This window comes from Nerophis lumbriciformis, linkage group LG23 (assembly GCF_033978685.3).
Source record: "Nerophis lumbriciformis linkage group LG23, RoL_Nlum_v2.1, whole genome shotgun sequence".
NCBI classification, from domain to species: domain Eukaryota; kingdom Metazoa; phylum Chordata; class Actinopteri; order Syngnathiformes; family Syngnathidae; genus Nerophis; species Nerophis lumbriciformis.
In genome coordinates, this window is record NC_084570.2 from 14,965,820 (window position 1) to 14,985,000 (window position 19,181).

The following is a 19,181-nucleotide window of genomic DNA, read 5'->3' on the forward strand; positions in this document are numbered from 1 at the left end:
CAGCTCTTGAGGCATTGAAAAGTGAGATCCACACAACGCACAGCCATACTAGCTGCCACACCATATTTTGGACATATTTGCATTAAAACATTATTTATTTCTATTGTCCAGAAAATAAAATAGTTGTTTAATCATCATGGCTGAGGGGTGGGGGAGCACAGCGTGCGCAAGTTTTTTTTTTTATGGTCCCCGCCTTTCCAACCCTCTTACGCACATTATTTAACTGTCTTCTCCGGCATGACCGCCGTGCGGATGAACTCGCACGACCGCCGCGGCTTCCTTCCTGTCCGCGGCTCGCCGCGTTTAAGTTGAGGTCCGCAAAGGATAATCGGAGCCATGTCTGCAGCCCAGGGGCTTCTTAACAGCGTCTTCTCATCATGCTCCTCTCCCACATCCAAAGCCTTCACCAAACGCAGGCTACGCCAGACCCGGAGTCTGGACCCCGCCATCATCCGACACTGCGGCACCGGTGCCGAAACCGCACAGCCGCCGCACGACGCGGGCGCGTCTTCGAAACCGGCCGCGCGCGCCAAGACCTTCACGCTGAAAGTGCCCATCGCGGCGTCCATCTCTTCTCCCTCCATCCCCCTGGACCTGTCCCCTTCTTCCAACTTTCACTTTCACTACGACGTAGTGAAGCGCTCCAAGCGGAACGCTGCCGGCGACTTGCCGCTGCTCGTGCGGGGCTCCGGGACCGGCTTCACGCCGTCCGGGAGCACCGGCACGCTCTTCTCACCCCGGAGGTGGCTTCTAAAGCGGACCCAGGCACCGATCTCTCACGCTGACGTCGTGTGGAAGTCAGAGGTACACGACTTCATTTGCTTGTGTATAATATTCGGATGATAACATTAAAAACATAAAATGTATAGAATAATACAAATTAAATAAAAATTACACACACACACACACACACACATATATATATATATATATATATATATATATATATATATATATATCAAACCCCGTTTCCATATGAGTTGGGAAATTGTGTTAGATGTAAATATAAACGGAATACAATGATTTGCAAATCATTTTCAACCCATATTCAGTTGAATATGCTACAAAGACAACATATTTGATGTTCAAACTGATAAACGTTTTTTTTTTTGTTGCAAATAATCATTAACTTTAGAATTTGATGCCAGCAACACGTGACAAAGAAGTTGGGAAAGGTGGCAATAAATTCTGATAAAGTTGAGGAATGCTCATCAAACACTTATTTGGAACATCCCACAGGTGTGCAGGCTAATTGGGAACAGGTAGGTGCCATGATTGGGTATAAAAGTAGATTCCATGAAATGCTCAGTCATTCACAAACAAGGATGGGGCGAGGGTCACCACTTTGTCAACAAATGCGTGAGCAAATTGTTGAACAGTTTCAGGAAAACCTTTCTCAACCAGCTATTGCAAGGAATTTAGGGATTTCACCATCTACGGTCCGTAATATCATCAAAGGGTTCAGAGAATCTGGAGAAATCACTGCACGTAAGCAGCTAAGCCTGTGACCTTCGATCCCTCAGGATACTGCATCAACAAGCGACATCAGTGTGTAAAGGATATCACCACATGGGCTCAGGAACACTTCAGAAACCCACTGTCAGTAACTACAGTTGGTCGCTACATCTGTAAGTGCAAGTTAAAACTCTCCTATGCAAGGCGAAAACTGTTTATCAACAATACCCAGAAACGCCGTCGGCTTCGCTGGGCCTGAGCTCATCTAAGATGGACTGATACAAAGTGGAAACGTGTTCTGTGGTCTGACAAGTCCACATTTCAAATTGTTTTTGGAAACTGTGGACGTCGTGTCCTCCGGACCAAAGAGGAAAAGAACCATCCGGATTGTTATAGGCACAAAGTTGAAAAGCCAGCATCTGTGATGGTATGGGGGTGTATTAGTGCCCAAGGCATGGGTAACTTACACATCTGTGACGGCGCCATTAATGCTGAAAGGTACATACAGGTTTTGGAGCAACATATGTTGCCATCCAAGCAACGTTACCATGGACGCCCCTGCTTATTTCAGCAAGACAATGCCAGGCCACGTGTTACATCAACGTGGCTTCATAGTAAAAGAGTGCGGGTACTAGACTGGCCTGCCTGTAGTCCAGACCTGTCTCCCATTGAAAATGTGTGGCGCATTATGAAGCCTAAAATACCACAACGGAGACCCCGGACTGTTGAACAACTTAAGCTGTACATCAAGCAAGAATGGGAAAGAATTCCACCTGAGAAGCTTAAAAAATGTGTCTCCTCAGTTCCCAAACGTTTACTGGGTGTTGTTAAAAGGAAAGGCCATGTAACACAGTGGTGAACATGCCCTTTCCCAACTACTTTGGCATGTGTTGCAGCCATGAAATTCTAAGTTAATTATTATTTGCAAAAAAATAATAAAGTGTATGAGTTTGAACATCAAATATCTTGCATTCAACTGAATATGGGTTGAAAAGGATTTGCAAATCATTACATCTAACACAATTTCCTAACTCAAAAACGGGGTTTGTATATACATATATATATATATATATATATATATATATATATATATATATATATATATATATACTGTATGGGCAGCACGGTGGAAGAGGGGTTAGTGCATCTGCCTCACAATACGAAGGTCCTGAGTAATCTTGGGTTCAATCCCGGCCTCGGGATCTTTGTGTGGAGTCTGCATGTTCTCCCCGTGGGTTCCCTCCGGGTACTCCGGCTTCCTCCCACCTCCAAAGACATGCACCTGGGGATAGGTCGATTGGCAACACTAAAATTGGCCCTAGTGTGTGAATGTGAGTGTGAATGTTGTCTGTCTATCTGTGTTGGCCCTGCGATGAGGTGGCGACTTGTCCAGGGTGTACCCCGCCTTCCGCCCGATTGTAGCTGAGATAGGCTCCAGCGCCCCCCGCGACCCCAAAGGGAATAAGCGGTAGAAAATGGATGGATGGGCACTTATATATATACACACACACACATATATATAAACATATCTACACACACACACATACATACATACAAACCCCGTTTCCATATGAGTTCCATATGAGTCATCTAAGATGATCTCGGGCCCAGAGAAGCCTGTGGCGTTTCTGGATGTTGTTGATAAATGGCTTTCGCTTTGCATAGTAGAGCTTTAACTTGCACTTACAGATGTAGCAACAAACTGTATTTAGTGACAGTGGTTTTCTGAAGTGTTCCTGAGCCCATGTGGTGATATCCTTTAGAGATTGATGTCGGTTTTTGATACAGTGCCGTCTGAGGGATCGAAGGTCACGGTCATTCAATGTTGGTTTCCGGCCATTACGTGGAGTGATTTCTCCAGATTCTCTGACCTTTTTGATGATATTATGGACCGTAGATGTAGAAATTCCTAAATTTCTTGCAATTGCACTTTGAGAAACGTTGTTCTTAAACTGTTTGACTATTTGCTCACGCAATTGAGGACAAAGGCGAGTACCTAGCCCCATCTTTTCTTGTGAAAGACTGAGCATTTTTTGGGAAGTTGTTTTTATACCCAATCATGGCACCCACCTGTTCCCAATTAGCCTGCACACTTGTGGGATGTTCCAAATAAGTGTTTGATGAGCATTCCTCAACTTTATCAGTATTTATTGCCACCTTTCCCAACTTCTTTGTCACTTGTTGCTGGCATCAAATTCTAAAGTTAATGATTATTTGCAAAAAAAAAAATGTTTTATCAGTTTGAACATCAAATATGTTGTCTTTGTAGCATATTCAAATGAATATGGGTTGAAAATGATTTGCAAATCACTGTATTCCGTTTATATTTACATCTAACACAATTTCCCAACTCATATGGAAATAGGGTTTGTATACAGGTAAAAGCCAGTAAATTAGAATATTTTGAAAAACTTGATTTATTTCAGTAATTGCATTCAAAAGGTGTAACTTGTACATTATATTTATTCATTGCACACAGACTGATGCATTAAAATTTTTATTTCATTTAATTTTGATGATTTGAAGTGGCAACAAATGAAAATCCAAAATTCCGTGTGTCACAAAATTAGAATATTACTTAAGGCTAATACAAAAAAGGGATTTTTAGAAATGTTGGCCAACTGAAAAGTATGAAAATGAAAAATATGAGCATGTACAATACTCAATACTTGGTTGGAGCTCCTTTTGCCTCAATTACTGCGTTAATGCGGCGTGGCATGGAGTCGATGAGTTTCTGGCACTGCTCAGGTGTTATGAGAGCCCAGGTTGCTCTGATAGTGGCCTTCAACTCTTCTGCGTTTTTGGGTCTGGCATTCTGCATCTTCCTTTTCACAATACCCCACAGATTTTCTATGGGGCTAAGGTCAGGGGAGTTGGCGGGCCAATTTAGAACAGAAATACCATGGTCCGTAAACCAGGCACGGGTAGATTTTGCGCTGTGTGCAGGCGCCAAGTCCTGTTGGAACTTGAAATCTCCATCTCCATAGAGCAGGTCAGCAGCAGGAAGCATGAAGTGCTCTAAAACTTGCTGGTAGACGGCTGTGTTGACCCTGGATCTCAGGAAACAGAGTGGACCGACACCAGCAGATGACATGGCACCCCAAACCATCACCCAACCATGCAAATTTTGCATTTCCTTTGGAAATCAAGGTCCCAGAGTCTGGAGGAAGACAGGAGAGGCACAGGATCCACGATGCCTGAAGTCTAGTGTAAAGTTTCCACCATCAGTGATGGTTTGGGGTGCCATGTCATCTGCTGGTGTCGGTCCACTCTGTTTCCTGAGATCCAGGGTCAACGCAGCCGTCTACCAGCAAGTTTTAGAGCACTTCATGCTTCCTGCTGCTGACCTGCTCTATGGAGATGGAGATTTCAAGTTCCAACAGGACTTGGCGCCTGCACACAGCGCAAAATCTACCCGTGCCTGGTTTACGGACCATGGTATTTCTGTTCTAAATTGGCCCGCCAACTCCCCTGACCTTAGCCCCATAGAAAATCTGTGGGGTATTGTGAAAAGGAAGATGCAGAATGCCAGACCCAAAACCGCAGAAGAGTTGAAGGCCACTATCAGAGAGCAACCTGGGCTCTCATAACACCTGAGCAGTGCCAGAAACTCATCGACTCCATGCCACGCCGCATTAACGCAGTAATTGAGGCAAAAGGAGCTCCAACCAAGTATTGAGTATTGTACATGCTCATATTTTTCATTTTCATACTTTTCAGTTGGCCAACATTTCTAAAAATCCCTTTTTTGTATTAGCCTTAAGTAATATTCTAATTTTGTGACACACAGAATTTTGGATTTTCATTTGTTGCCACTTCAAATCATCAAAATTAAATGAAATAAACATTTGAATGCATCAGTCTGTGTGCAATGAATAAATATAATGTACAAGTTACACCTTTTGAATGCAATTACTGAAATAAATCAAGTTTTTCAAAATATTCTAATTTACTGGCTTTTACCTGTATATATATATATATATATATATATATATATATATATATATATATATATATATATATATATATACATATATACATATATATATATATATATATATATATATATATATATATATATATATATAATTATGTTGCTGAATAGACTTTATGTCTAATATTTCTTATTCGGGGGTGGCTGGAGCCTATATCGGCTCTAAATATCGGTATCGGCTTCCTTGACTTCGAATAATCGCTATCGGACCTGAAAAAAAAATATCGGTCAATACCTAGTTTACAGTTACATATTTTTTTTATTTTCAGATGTATTATTTTATTGAAACGATGATTAATCTACTTGATGACATACTGTTATTATCTGGTTACGTTCTGTTGTAACATGGTTCTTGTGACACTTCTGTTAAAATGTACAAAGCACTTATTCTACCTTACATTAGTTGTGGGCGATACTACAAATTTGGCTATTGATCCACTAATATCAAGTAGTTACATGGTCAGTATTGGTCATACCAATGTTCATACTTCAAATTGTCAGGATAAATAAGATATTTAAATTTATAACTGTAATAGAACAAAAACACGGGAGGGCGGTGTAACAATATTAATTAAAATTTCAATGATTTCCTTATTCCCCTTTCTTACATGCAACATTGAAAATGCATTCACTAGTGCAAAATAACTACAGCAAATTCCGGACTAAAAGCTGCTACTTTTTTTCCTACACTTTGAATCCTGCGGCTTATAAAACGGAGCGGCAAACTTATGGATTTTTTTTTTTGCTGAGGGCAATAATAAAAATAATTTTATAAAAGAAAAAAAAAGAAGAAAAAACACAAATGGGGTGTTTTACGGTTTGTGCTATGGCGCCATCTATTGGACAAATTCACTCACCGCAGGTGCTGCAGCATTGTTCCATTTATCGGTAATGCCTTTTTTACCCCCCAACGACGTGCCATTCAGTCTTCTAGCCGTCCTTAGCGTGTCTACTTGTATTATTTCTTCATTCATCACGCCAGGCTTACAATATAACTAAAACTGTTATACTTACTAAACCGTTCTAATGCGTGATGTCTGTAGGAGTGTTATCATGCATATTTATACGTGCTATCGTAATGTAATGACGCTAGCGTCGTTAGCATTAGCTAATATGCTAACACGTTTACGAGTTTCTGTTAGTAATATTAACTTACAACGGCCTTTTTTTGTATTGTTGAATTATTGAGCCTGATTAGCTGATTGGAGAGCTAGCGTCCACAGCTAGTGGGTCAATTATGATGACTTCTGTTTTGTTTGATCAGCCGTTTTACTGCCGTGTTAAAGACACCGTTTGGAAACATCTAGGGTATGTAAATTAACATTGACAGATTTTTACAGTGTCGATAACTAATTTCGCAACGTAAATATCTGCGACTCATACGGCTAATATATGGAAAATATTTTTTTCTTTAAAAATTTAGTGAGTGCAGCTTACAGTATATCCCGGTGCGCTCTATAGTCCGAAAAATACGGTAAACAAAAGCAAAAACTACTATTGGCTTTTATTTCCCCGAATTTGTAAACAATAACAACAACAATGATTCTGTGATAGCAAAAAATAACGAGCTAATCACTGTAGGATTGAACATATACTAATACTATACTTGGTATCGTTACTGTCCATAGTCGTATCGATCCGCCCACCCCTGTTTACGTTCAAGAGCTGTATCTTGGCGGTTAGCTATGCTTTTTTTTTTTAATCTTCCTACAGTGTGTAGTGTAGCATGCGGAGTTATTCATTGACCCCTTGTCCTCCGGTGATAAAGCTACTTATAAGAAACGCAGTTTATTTGCCGCCATGGATGTGAGGATTGGTTATTTAGAAGCTGCACTGTGGATGGACATTAGCTGCTGGCGAGGTTGCTTTCGTCAAATTTGTGGGACACAGCTATAGAATGTGTCATCAACATGCATTATCAGGATATGGCGATAGTACTAAAAGCTCTTATGTTTATTATTTATATCGTCTATATTGCGCAACCTTAGCACTTATATTACTTGTCGGATTAAGACATTCTGACAAAAGGTGCATTCAAGTGCACAAATAGATTTTTCCCCCGGTGCCGCCCTCAGCAGGCTTGAAATTGAGTGAGGCTAAGTATGAAATCTTTACCAAAACATACTTTGGAGACTTATTTTTAGCAGGGGGGCTTTATAGGGTGCATAGTTGGCACAAGTCCACACACACTAGTGGGAACATGTGATGATTTTCCCACTTGTTTTGTAGACTCTTGCTGCTTTACAGCGTGTGTGCGTGTGTGTGTGTGTGTGTGTGAGGACTTTAAAGGACTCGGTTCTCACGCTTCCCAGAGGGTACAGGGTCAAAAACCAGGCGGCCCTTGAACAGCTCCAGAATCACTTCCTGTTCCAGCGAGCTGCTCCTCGAGGAGCTGGTTTCACACACTCATTCCCACTACCAGAACTCCATCCTCCTCCTGCAACACGTAGGACCATCAGTTTGGTTTGATTCGTCACGGCTGGACCATAAAGTTAGTGCATCTCAGAGTATGTGTAAACATTTTCAAAAGTGTTGCTGAGTAAGGCCTTGTCTATACTAAGTCGTTTAACCCGTTAAACAAATAATTATTTAGCCTAAGCACCGTTTCAGCCACACTAAATCATCGTTTAAGGTGCCCCTCCTCGGAGAAATTTTTACACGCGTAAGTCAGCCGTGTAATTTTTGAATCGCCGGCTCTTAGCTTTGTATGGACTCGTTGATCGTTTACAAAGTGAGTTCGGAGAGGAAGTGACGCCAGAAAGACCTCGCCCACACAGGAAGTGACGTCAGAAAGAACGCGCCAAAGCCAGCTTCATAATAAAGCGGTTTCGTAGCTCGGAGCTAACCACTGGAAATATGAAGGCGAGTCATCCAGACATGCCCGTGTTTCTCCTTCTTCTACATGTACAGACGCTTGTGGAAATCACACATGAATACCTTAAGAGAAAGCGATTGCAGCTATTTGGGATACAGCACTTCTCAGACGGAAAGAGAACTTTCCAACACCGGGTCAGCTGTGTCAGCTGTGATGTTACTTAGCGAAAAACTTTGTCCATTTGTCGAAGGAGAGTCAACGAGTATGCGAGCTCCCGTGGATGTGATAAAAAAGATAGCGTGTGCTTTGTATTACCTGGCTGTCGAGGAAAACGGTGAATGTTTTTGGACTGGCAAAGCAGACTGTATCAGTTATTGTCCACCATGTATGTCGCGAACTCAACGTCTAGGTCCAGAGTACATAAAGTCACCAAAAGCGAATGGACAATAAAGGTGAAGGCTACCCTAAGAGAAAGCGATTGCAGCTATTTCGATACAACACTGCTCAGACGGCAAGAGAACTTTCCAATGTCCAGGTCAGCTGTGATTCTACTAGCCGAAAAACCTCGTCCATTTGTCGAAAGAGAGACAAGAATGCGAATGGAGCTGTTCAAGGGCCGCCTCCCATAGATGTGATAAAAAAAGATATGTCGCAGACTCAACGTCTCGGTCCAGAGTATATAAAGTCACCAAAAACAAATGGACAATGAAGGTGAAGGCAAAAGAGTGAGGAGTGTCCTGATCAGATATCTAGATCCCTAGATTGATTGATGTAAAATGTTCTTTATCACATTGTTTACGTGTCTAATAAAGATTTGATTACTTTACGATGGCTCAGGTGTGATTCACTACAATAGGGCCCCACAGCACACTGGATTACAGTTAAGTGAAATACCACAACACTGGATATTGTTCAGATAAGTTACATTTAATTTCAAGAACTTGCACACAAAGCAACACTGGAGGTGACTATGACGTGCGCATTTTACACGCATGCGTACTAGGTCGCGTTGCGCCGGCGGACGGAGAGAGGGATGGGGGTCTTAAACGGTGGCATTGTTGTGTGTGGACACGGATAAGGTTAGGTGGGATTTAACCTGGATAACCTTAGTGTAAACAGGGCCTAAGAAAACTTGTAAGGGTTTAGAGCTTTGAATTAAAGGGGAACATTATCACAATTTCAGAATGGTTAAAACCATTAAAAATCAGTTCCCAGTGGCTTATTATATTTTTCGAAGTTTTTTTCAAAATTTTACCCATCACGCAATATCTCTAAAAAAAGCTTCAAAGTGCCTGATTTTAACCATCGTTTTAAACACCCATCCATTTTCCTGTGACGTCACATAGTGAAGCCAACACAAATAACATGGCGGAAAGAACAGCAAGCTATAGCGACATTAGCTCGGATTCAGACTCGGATTTCAGCGGCTTAAGCGATTCAACAGATTACGAATGTATTGAAACGGATGGTTGTAGTGTGGAGGCAGGTAGCGAAAACGAAATTGAAGAAGAAACTGAAGCTATTGCGCCGTATCGGTTTGAACCGTATGCAAGCGAAACCGACGGAAACAGCCAGCGACACGGGAGAAAGCGAGGACGAATTCGGTGATCGCCTTCTAACCAACGATTGGTATGTTTGTTTGGCATTAAAGGAAACTAACAACTATGAACTAGGTTTACAGCATATGAAATACATTTGGCAACAACATGCACTTTGAGAGTGCAGACAGCCCAATTTTCATCAATTAATATATTCTGTAGACATACCCTCATGCCAGCAGGCCAGGGAAGCTTGGGTCGATATTCTTCTCTTGACGGTGTGAGCCAAGACATCCAAGGGGTTTAGCTCGCTCGTCTGCGGGAACAAACTGCCGCCATTGCTTGCCGTGCTACCGAGGTCCTTTGTCCCTGAATTGCTCACACACTCCGGCAGATTCAATGGGGGTCTGGCGGCAGATTTCTTTGACTTTATCGTTGGAAATGCATCTGCTTTGAGTGTCGCAGGATATCCACACATTCTTGCCATCTCTGTCGTAGCATAGCTTTCGTCGGTAAAGTGTGCGGAACAAACGTCCAATTTCTTGCCACTTTCGCATCTTTGGGCCACTGGTGCAACTTGAATCCGTCCCTGTTCGTGTTGTTACACCCTCCGACAACACACCAACGAGGCATGACGTCTCCAAGGTACGGAAAACAGTCGAAAAAAACGGAAAATAACAGAGCTGATTTGACTCTGTGTTTGAGAAAATGGCGGATTGCTTCCCGATGTGACGTCACGTTGTGAGAGCGAATATTACATAGGCATTTAATTCGCCAAAATTCACCCATTTAGAGTTCGGAAATCGGTTAAAAAAATATATGGTCTTTTTTCTGCAACATCAAGGTATATATTGACGCTTACATAGGTCTGGTGATAATGTTCCCCTTTAAGAATATTTGTTTTGGCAATAATTTGATCCCTCGTAAGGAAACCCATATCATATTATGACTAAGTATCTGTTTGCTTATTCAGTGCTGTAGGACAGTATTTATTCGGGGTGAACTTAAAATATGATGAACCGATGGCCGATACAGATTTTGATCCGTTACAATATTAACATCGAATCATACATTCTTGTATTAATTTTGAATGTGGAATGTTAGAAAACGGCTTAATCAAGTGCAACTTCTCAGAAAACAATAGTAGGTATGAAAAACACTAACAATGACGGATTTATGCTGTCTTTAAATTTAAGTGGAGTGGTAAATCTATAGGTTACAATATTTCTTTCTTTCTAATAAGCTTTCTGCTTCACACTTGTTTTTATTGACAAATGTGGGGTTTCATACTGTGATATTGTTCAATTTAGGCTAATATCCAAAAAGCATGTGCTGAATAGCGTGTGCAAACTATAGAGTTGTGTGTAATATTGGTGGGCGTGTGCAATTAAAAACAAGTGCAAAAGTGGTGCACATCGTCTTATTCAAATGAGAATTTTGCGTGTATTACAGGCATTATATGCCCATGGTAACACTCATTTCCCTCCACATTCATGTTATTAAGCTCTCCAACCTGTGGGGCTTGGCGATGTTGAACAAGCAGCACACATCTAAACATATGTAACACCTTTTCTGCAATATAGAATTGCAATCTAGACCTCAGAAATGATTTTTTTAGCTTCCTGACCGCATGCTCGGTAGGGAGGCAGTGGACCATCACAACGCAATGAATATTTAATTACATTTTTTCATATAGGAGATATGTGAGAATGATATATTTCCTAAATTAAAAACTAATAGCGTTAAAAAACAACAGCAGACACCAAAACTCATCAATTCAATTTGTTTTGATCAGATCCTTAAGTCACCCAGCAGCTATAAAATTATAAAATGATATTGCTGAATAGATGATATAAATATGTTTTGTATTTCAGGCATGGACCTGTTAGCTCCAGGTCATGTCTTGTTTAGTTTTTGGGTGTACTTCCTGTGTTTTTAGGGTTATTTCCTGGTTAGCGCTCTTATTTTGTTCCCACTTCCTGTTTCTGTCTGTGCGGGCTGGCAGTAACTTTACCTCTGCTTCCAAGCACTGTTCTCATCACTTGTAGGTGATCAGCGATTATTATTCTCACCTGCTAGCAATGATTATTCAGAGGATTTTATAAGCCAGCTTGACAGCTTTGCATTGTGGGATCACTGCAGGAGTTAAGGACTTTGCCTTCTTCTACGAATGTATTTTGCTTCGCTACCTTTTTGACTGTACCGTATTTTCCGGACTATAGAGCGCACCGGGATATAAAAGCTGCACCCACAAAATTTTGGAAGAAAAACTTTTTTTTTTCATACATTAGCCACACCAGACTATAAGCCGCAGATATATAAATTGTGAAATTAGTTATTTACACATTAATATTTTATAAATGTTTATTTACATACTATTTGTTTTCAAGCGATGTCTATACCACAGCAGTAAAACGGATGATCAAACAAAACAGAAGTCATCGCTGTGGACCCACTCGCTGCGCAAGCTAGCTCTCCAATCAGCTAAACAGACTCAATAACTCCATGGTGAAGTATTGGTAAATTTGCTGAGAAATTTGTGAAACTGAAACAAAACAAAAGGAATGCCATTGTAAGTTAATATACTAACACACATGTAAACGTGTTAGCATAATAGCTAATGCTAATGACGCTAGCTTCATTACATTACGATAGCATGCACAAATATGCACTCCTACACATGGGACGGATTAGTAAGTAAGAATTGTTTTAGTTCAACTGTGAAACTTACAAATGTTGCTTGGAGTGATGAATGTTGAATCCTTTGGACGCTTCATTTTCGGTTTACGACATCAAAATTAGTTTTTTCAGATCTGTGCTGAGTTCCTTTCACTTTGTAATCGAGTCTAATGACTGCATCACATTAACCTTATTTAAATGGGCTCAGAGAAGTCAGCAAGTGTTGTCAATCATAATCACTCACATGAAGTCAAGAGGCCATGACATGAAGCTAATTTGATTTGATTGTGATGAGGTGGCAACTTGCCCTGCGATGAGGTGGCGACTTGTCCAGGGTGTACCCCGCCTTCCGCCCGATTGTAGCTGAGATAGGCTCCAGCGCCCCCCGCGACCCCAAAGGGAATAAGCGGTAGAAAATGGATGGATGGATGGAGGTGGCAACTTGTCCAGGATGCACCCAGCCTTCCGCCCGAATGCAGCTGGGATAAGATCCAGCACCCCCCCCGACCCCAAAAGGGACAAGCGGTAGAAAATGGATGGATGGATGTAACGTTTCAACATCACCAAAATTGATCATGTATGTTGCTGTTTGTATACTTTTGACCCAGCAGATTTGGTCACATTTTCAGTAGACCCATAATAAATTCATAAAAGAACCAAACTTCATGAATGTTTTTTGTGACCAACAAGTATGTGCTCCAATCACTCTATCACAAACAAACAAGAGTTGTAGAAATTATTGGAAACTCAAAACAGCCATGACACTAAGTTCTTTACAAGTGTATGTAAACTTTTGACTACGACTGTATATATTTACAAGGCCATTTTCAAGAGGGATATTTAAAGAGAAACTACATCTTGCGATGAAATGGAGAAATGTCCGCCATTTCCACTCGAATCAGCCGACGACGAGGGGTACCACTTGGCTCATACGGCGTCGAATAGGCCCTACAAATTGTGAGTTCAAATATTAAATTTTTCACTTTTGATATGTTTTTGCAATTTTAATTTTGACAGTATCAAATAGGATATGTCATACTTGCCAACCCTCCCGGATTTTCCGGGAGACTCCCGAAATTCAGCGCCTCTCCCGAAAACCTCCCGGGACAAATTTTCTCCCGAAAATCTCCCGAAATTCAGGCGGAGCTGGAGGCCACGCCCCCTCCAGCTCCATGCGGACCTGAGTGACGTGTTGACAGCCTGTTCTCACGTCTGCTTTCCCACAATATAAACAGGATGCCTGCCCAATCACGTTATAACTGTAGAATGATCGAGGGCGAGTTCTTGGTTTCTTATGTGGGTTTATTGTAAGGCAGTTTCATTAACGTCCTCCCAGCGCGGTAACAACACACAACAACAGCAGTCAAGTTTTTGTCTACCGTAAAGCAGTTCGTCTGCCGTAAACAGCAATGTTGTGACACTTTTAAACAGGACAATACTGCCATCTCTTGTACATGCATATGTGACCCAAACATAATGTGTCACATTTTTGTGTCGATTTATTTATTTTATTTTGTGGTTTGAATTCGTTTTTGGAGCTGTCATTACACATTTATCAGTATTCGCATTGGTCAGTAGGGGGCAGTAGGGCGTTTCTTCCCAATTGAATGCTATCACCTGCAGACCGGAAGTGTCTTGTCATTCTGATGAGAGCGACCAGTCTGTGAACAATTGAAACGTCCTGTGTGCTTTTTCCTCCTGTATAACAGGTTAGTTTTTGTGAATCAACTCACTGAATAATATCCATGTGATCTTTATAAGTTTAAGTACACATTCTGATGGTGGAGCCTAACTCTTAAGTGTTTGTGAGTTGTAGTTTGTATTTGTGAATGAATCCAGTGCACAGCTGCAGTAATCAATACAAAATGGCAACGTGAGCACGCAATGTTTATATAGGAACTTCTGATCCTAATTCAGACTCCCAAATTAGAGCTCCCGTTTTCTTATTGATTTTATAATGTATATTTGTATAATGTGTGTGTTCTGAAATAGTGACAGAGATTAGAACAAGGATGGACAATTCAACCCATAACTCAACAATGAATAGAGGACTGTTATGTGTGTGTATATGTGTAAATAAATGAACACTGAAATTCAAGTATTTCTTTTATTTATATATATATATATATATATATATATATATATATATATATATATATATATATATATATATATATATCTATCTCTATATATATATATATATAATAAAATATATATATATGTATATATATAGATACATATATATATATATAGCTAGAGTTCACTGAAAGTCAAGTATTTCTTATATATATATATATGTCTTAATAAGGTTATCCAAAAAATAGTGCTCGATACCGTAGTAGAGCGCAATATATGTATGTGTGGGAAAAAAAATCACAAGACTATTTCATCTCTACAGGCCTGTTTCATGAGGGGGGGTACCCTCAATCATCAGGAGATTAAAAATCTTGTGATTTTTTTTCCCACACATACATATATATATATATATATATATATATATATATATATATATTAACCACGCCCCCCACCCCACCCCCGACCACGCCCCCGCCCCCCACCTCCCGAAATCGGAGGTCTCAAGGTTGGCAAGTATGGGATATGTTTTAATTGCTGATGTGTTTTAATTGATTTTTAAATGCGCCAGAAAATAACCCCTTTTGTACACTGTTGATGTGTTCAATGCACAGCAGGGCGTACATATGTTTCTGTGTAGTATTTCTCCAGTAATGGTCATGTGGGAACATACATTATGGTATTTTAAGAGGTAACTATTGAAGAAATCACTGAAGGCCTAGGTGAGAAACGCACGACCCGCCACTGTTGCTTAGGTATACTAGCGCTGTGTCAAATAAAAAGTAGCAACCATGGTGAGACCCCAAACTTTTGATAAAAGTAGTCTTTTTTTATTTTTTATTTGCATGAATATCGCTCGGCCCAATAATGTTGTTTTTTTCCCCCGATTAGAATATTTTTATGATTGTGAGAAGCCAAAATCTAAATTGTGATTAAAATTCGATGGTAGACTGAGTCTTGAAAAATGCCTGGTTCACCATTCCTCCTTCAGTTCCTCCCTGAGCTCTAAAGTAAGGAGGCTGTGTCGGAGGCAAATGACCATGAAAGTCTGACATTGGTGGAATGCCAATATTAAAGTCCGAGAGTGATGAAACCCAGCAGAGACAAACAACTGTTCTTGGTACCGCTTGAGGAAGTGTGCCGACCTGTTTACAACACTCGGAGGTCATGATGACGAAAATACAGATTGCCATTAAATTGGGGGGTGTTTTTTTTGGGCTTGGATTCGTCTGATTTGCAGTTATTGTCTCGGCCTCTGCTGTCAGTTTGTTAAGATTTCGAGAGTACCCAAAAACTAGGCAATAATACAAACAATTAGTCAAATGCCAGACAGATCTAATTTTAGGATTTTGTGCTTTCCGAGATCTTGTTGTTCTTTGCTGCCAAGCATCACTGGTTGTGTTGATCTGGCGCAGATCTGTGAGTCTGATTATGGTCTTTATTGAGTTTAACCGGGGTCTGGTAACCAGCACGTCCAGCCTGATTACAGACCAGAACGTTGGTTGTCTCAGAGGAGACTTTAAATGTACAGTACATATAAATATTGGCATCTGCAGCCAACGTTGCTGCATATAACATGATTTTACTGAAATGAAGGTCGCATTTGTGCAATTTGCTTAGCTATACCTTTGCCATTATAAAGTAAAGAACTAGGAAACTCCCCCCAGAAGTTGTTTTGGAGATGAGGTGATGTTGCTACTTTGAAATGCCTCGTAAAAAAATTAACTTCAGAATTTGGAATTTTAATTGAATTGAATTAGAATTACTGGAAATGGTATTAGATTTATTGAAATTTTAGAGAAATTCTTTATAGCCAAGTAACAGGAATAATGTATCACATTTAACAAAGGGTTTAGCCTAAATACTAAAAAAAACTTGACAAACACGAGAGTTAAAGGTGCCAAATGTAATCATTTCATGTCAAGTCATAATTTAATAGCCCTGATATGTCAAAAGGCCTTAATAAATCATGTTATTTTCGAATAACTCTATAACTGAGAACACTAGATCAGCCGGGATATGCTTATTTCAAAATTAGATTTACAGCCCCAAATTTTTTTTATTGTTTTCATTTCGATTGACCAATTAGAAAGTCTGTGAGTGTGTCACAACCAGGTTGCCAGTCACGCACCGCCATCTTCGTCTAGCTCCTGCCACTGGTAAAGTTACTAAACATGTCAGACCTTAGTAAATCCAAAAGGCGTGTTACGATTTTCAATTTGTTTATGACAAAGCCAAGAACAAAACGAAGATTTGTATCGGGGATGCCTTTGAAAGACGAAGACGATTGAAGGCGGACAATATTTTTTCATCTGACGCCAAACTTGCTAATTTTCTCCTTGATGGATAAGTAAGGCATTTACGTTTTCTTATGACTTGTAATAAATGGAAATGGACATTTGGTATGTAAACTATAATGTCCAATACAGTCTATGATCTTGTCTAACAAAGCTAGTATGTTCCTGCAACGAATGCGTAACATTTGGGATGTCCGATAATGGCTTTTTGCCGATATCCGATATTCCGATATTGTCCAACTCTTTAATTACCGATACCGATATCAACCGATGCAGATATCAACCAATATATACAGTCGTGGAATTAACACATTATTATGCCTAATTTGGACAACCAGGTATGGTGAAGATAAGGTACTTTTTAAAAAAATTAATAAAATAAAATAAGATAAATTAATTAAAAACATTTTCTTGAATAAAAAAGAAAGTAAAACAATATAAAAAGTGTTACATAGAAACTAGTAATAAATGAAAATTGGTAAAATTAACTGTTAATGATTAGTACTATTAGTGGACCAGCAGCACGATACAATCATTGATTGATTGATTGAGACTTTTATTAGTAGGTTGCACAGTGAAGTAAAAAAAAAAGTACAATTGACCACTAAATGGTAACACCCGAATAAGTTTTTTTTAACTTGTTTAAGTCGGGGTCCACTTAAATTGATTCATGATACAGATATATACTATCATATATACTATCATGTGTGCTTACGGACTGTATCCCTTGCAGACTTTATTGATATATATTGATATATAATGTAGGAACCAGAATATTAATAACAGAAAGAAACAACCCTTTTGAGTGAATGAGTGTGAATGAGTGTAAATGGGGGAGGGAGTTTTTTTGGGTTTGTGCACTAATTGTAAGTGTATCTTGTGTTTTTTATGTTGATTTAATAAAAAAAAACAAAAAAAAAAAAACGATACCGATAATAAAAAAAACCATACCGATAATTTCCGATATTACATTTTAACGCATTTATCGGACATCTCTACTTAGCATGCTAGCCCGGTCAATGACACATCGACATATAGGGGGAAATATATATATATGCCCGTTAGCCTGTATGTCGATGTGTCATCCAACTAACAGGGCAAAATATATTTTCAACAAATAAAACCTATGTGGATATGGGTAGTGTCAGTGCCTATTTCGTTTTCAAAATGCTGATACGCTGAGGAAATGGGTTCCAACATTAGCACGGCTGTCATCATGGCAGTGTGAAACGTATGGAGACAGCCAATAATTCCTCATTCGTGTTTGCATATTGTGGACTACATGTACCAAGTTATATGGCAATCTGAAACTTTTCAAACAGTAGCTTACAGGCATACCTTGGTAAAATGTCTCCTCCTTAGTTTTGGGCGTACATTAGGCTGCTAAGCATGCTCTACTTATTTTCACCAGTAACTTTTTTTTTCACCAACACTGCTAGCGTTGGTTGTAGTTCGTTTTAGTCTGTTTTCTGATAGTACTGACAATAAACATATGATTGCCATTTGTTGTGATATTGTACGTAGGCATGACATACTTCTTTCAGTGCTTCAATGCAGACTTGTATACGCAACCTTTCCTATTTCCGAATGTAAGGCAAAAAAGCGTCATGCACAGTATATAGTCAAATGCAGTGGTTCTGAATCCTATATTTGGCAGAATCCCGGCTCGGGTGATCTCACCTCTCCTTTGGGATGTTTTCTCAACAACAAGTGAAAAGAGCCATGCTTGAAACAGAGACGTTGCCAATGTAAACATTAATTTCCGCAGGCCGCGTCTTAGTCTGTTGCCGATTAAAGCTCCCCACCGGCGAGCGTGCGGCGGCATTGAGTTTCATTTTGGATGCAGAAGGCAGTGATCTAACCGTGAGCTTTTTTTAAGTTTCCCATGGTCAAACATGTACCCGTTTAGTATTTATACGTGTTACAGTGACCCGGTTCTGTTCCAAGTGGTTAGTCATGGGCCAGAGGGAAAACACTGCAGATTCCATGGTCTTGTTCTGGAATCACATTTTTAAAACCCTCGAGTTCCTTCTTTGAAGCTTAAAAAACGTCCTGCTGCTGAGCACAATAAGTAATCAAAATCGCCTTTGGATACTCGGTTCATTCATCACTCACTTCAGCTAATTGTGCAAACTAGACCATGCAGGAGTGAAGCTATACTTGAGGCTTGGGCCGATAAAACGATATCAATATATATCGTGATAGACATGTCATTGATATCCTTATAAAATGTTCAAAAAATATTTATTTTTTTTGGTAAATAATGAAGCATGCCGAGCCTGCAAAACAGGAAGTAGTCAGTGAGAAATGGGAGGGACTTGCTAAACAGC

At 39.9% G+C, this 19,181-nt stretch overlaps 1 protein-coding gene across 2 annotated transcripts in view; it reads left to right on the forward strand.

Moving 5' to 3' along the window:
* Positions 1–285: 285 nt before the first annotated feature.
* The window catches only part of LOC133622363 (rho GTPase-activating protein 6-like), a 131,454-nt gene continuing 112,558 nt past the window's right edge, over positions 286–19,181 (forward strand). For both annotated transcript variants that reach the window (XM_061985009.1, XM_061985010.1), the window contains exon 1: positions 286–804. In XM_061985009.1, the coding sequence (XP_061840993.1) occupies positions 337–804 (468 nt within the window). In that variant the 5' untranslated portion in view covers positions 286–336. The remainder of the gene's footprint in view (positions 805–19,181) is intronic.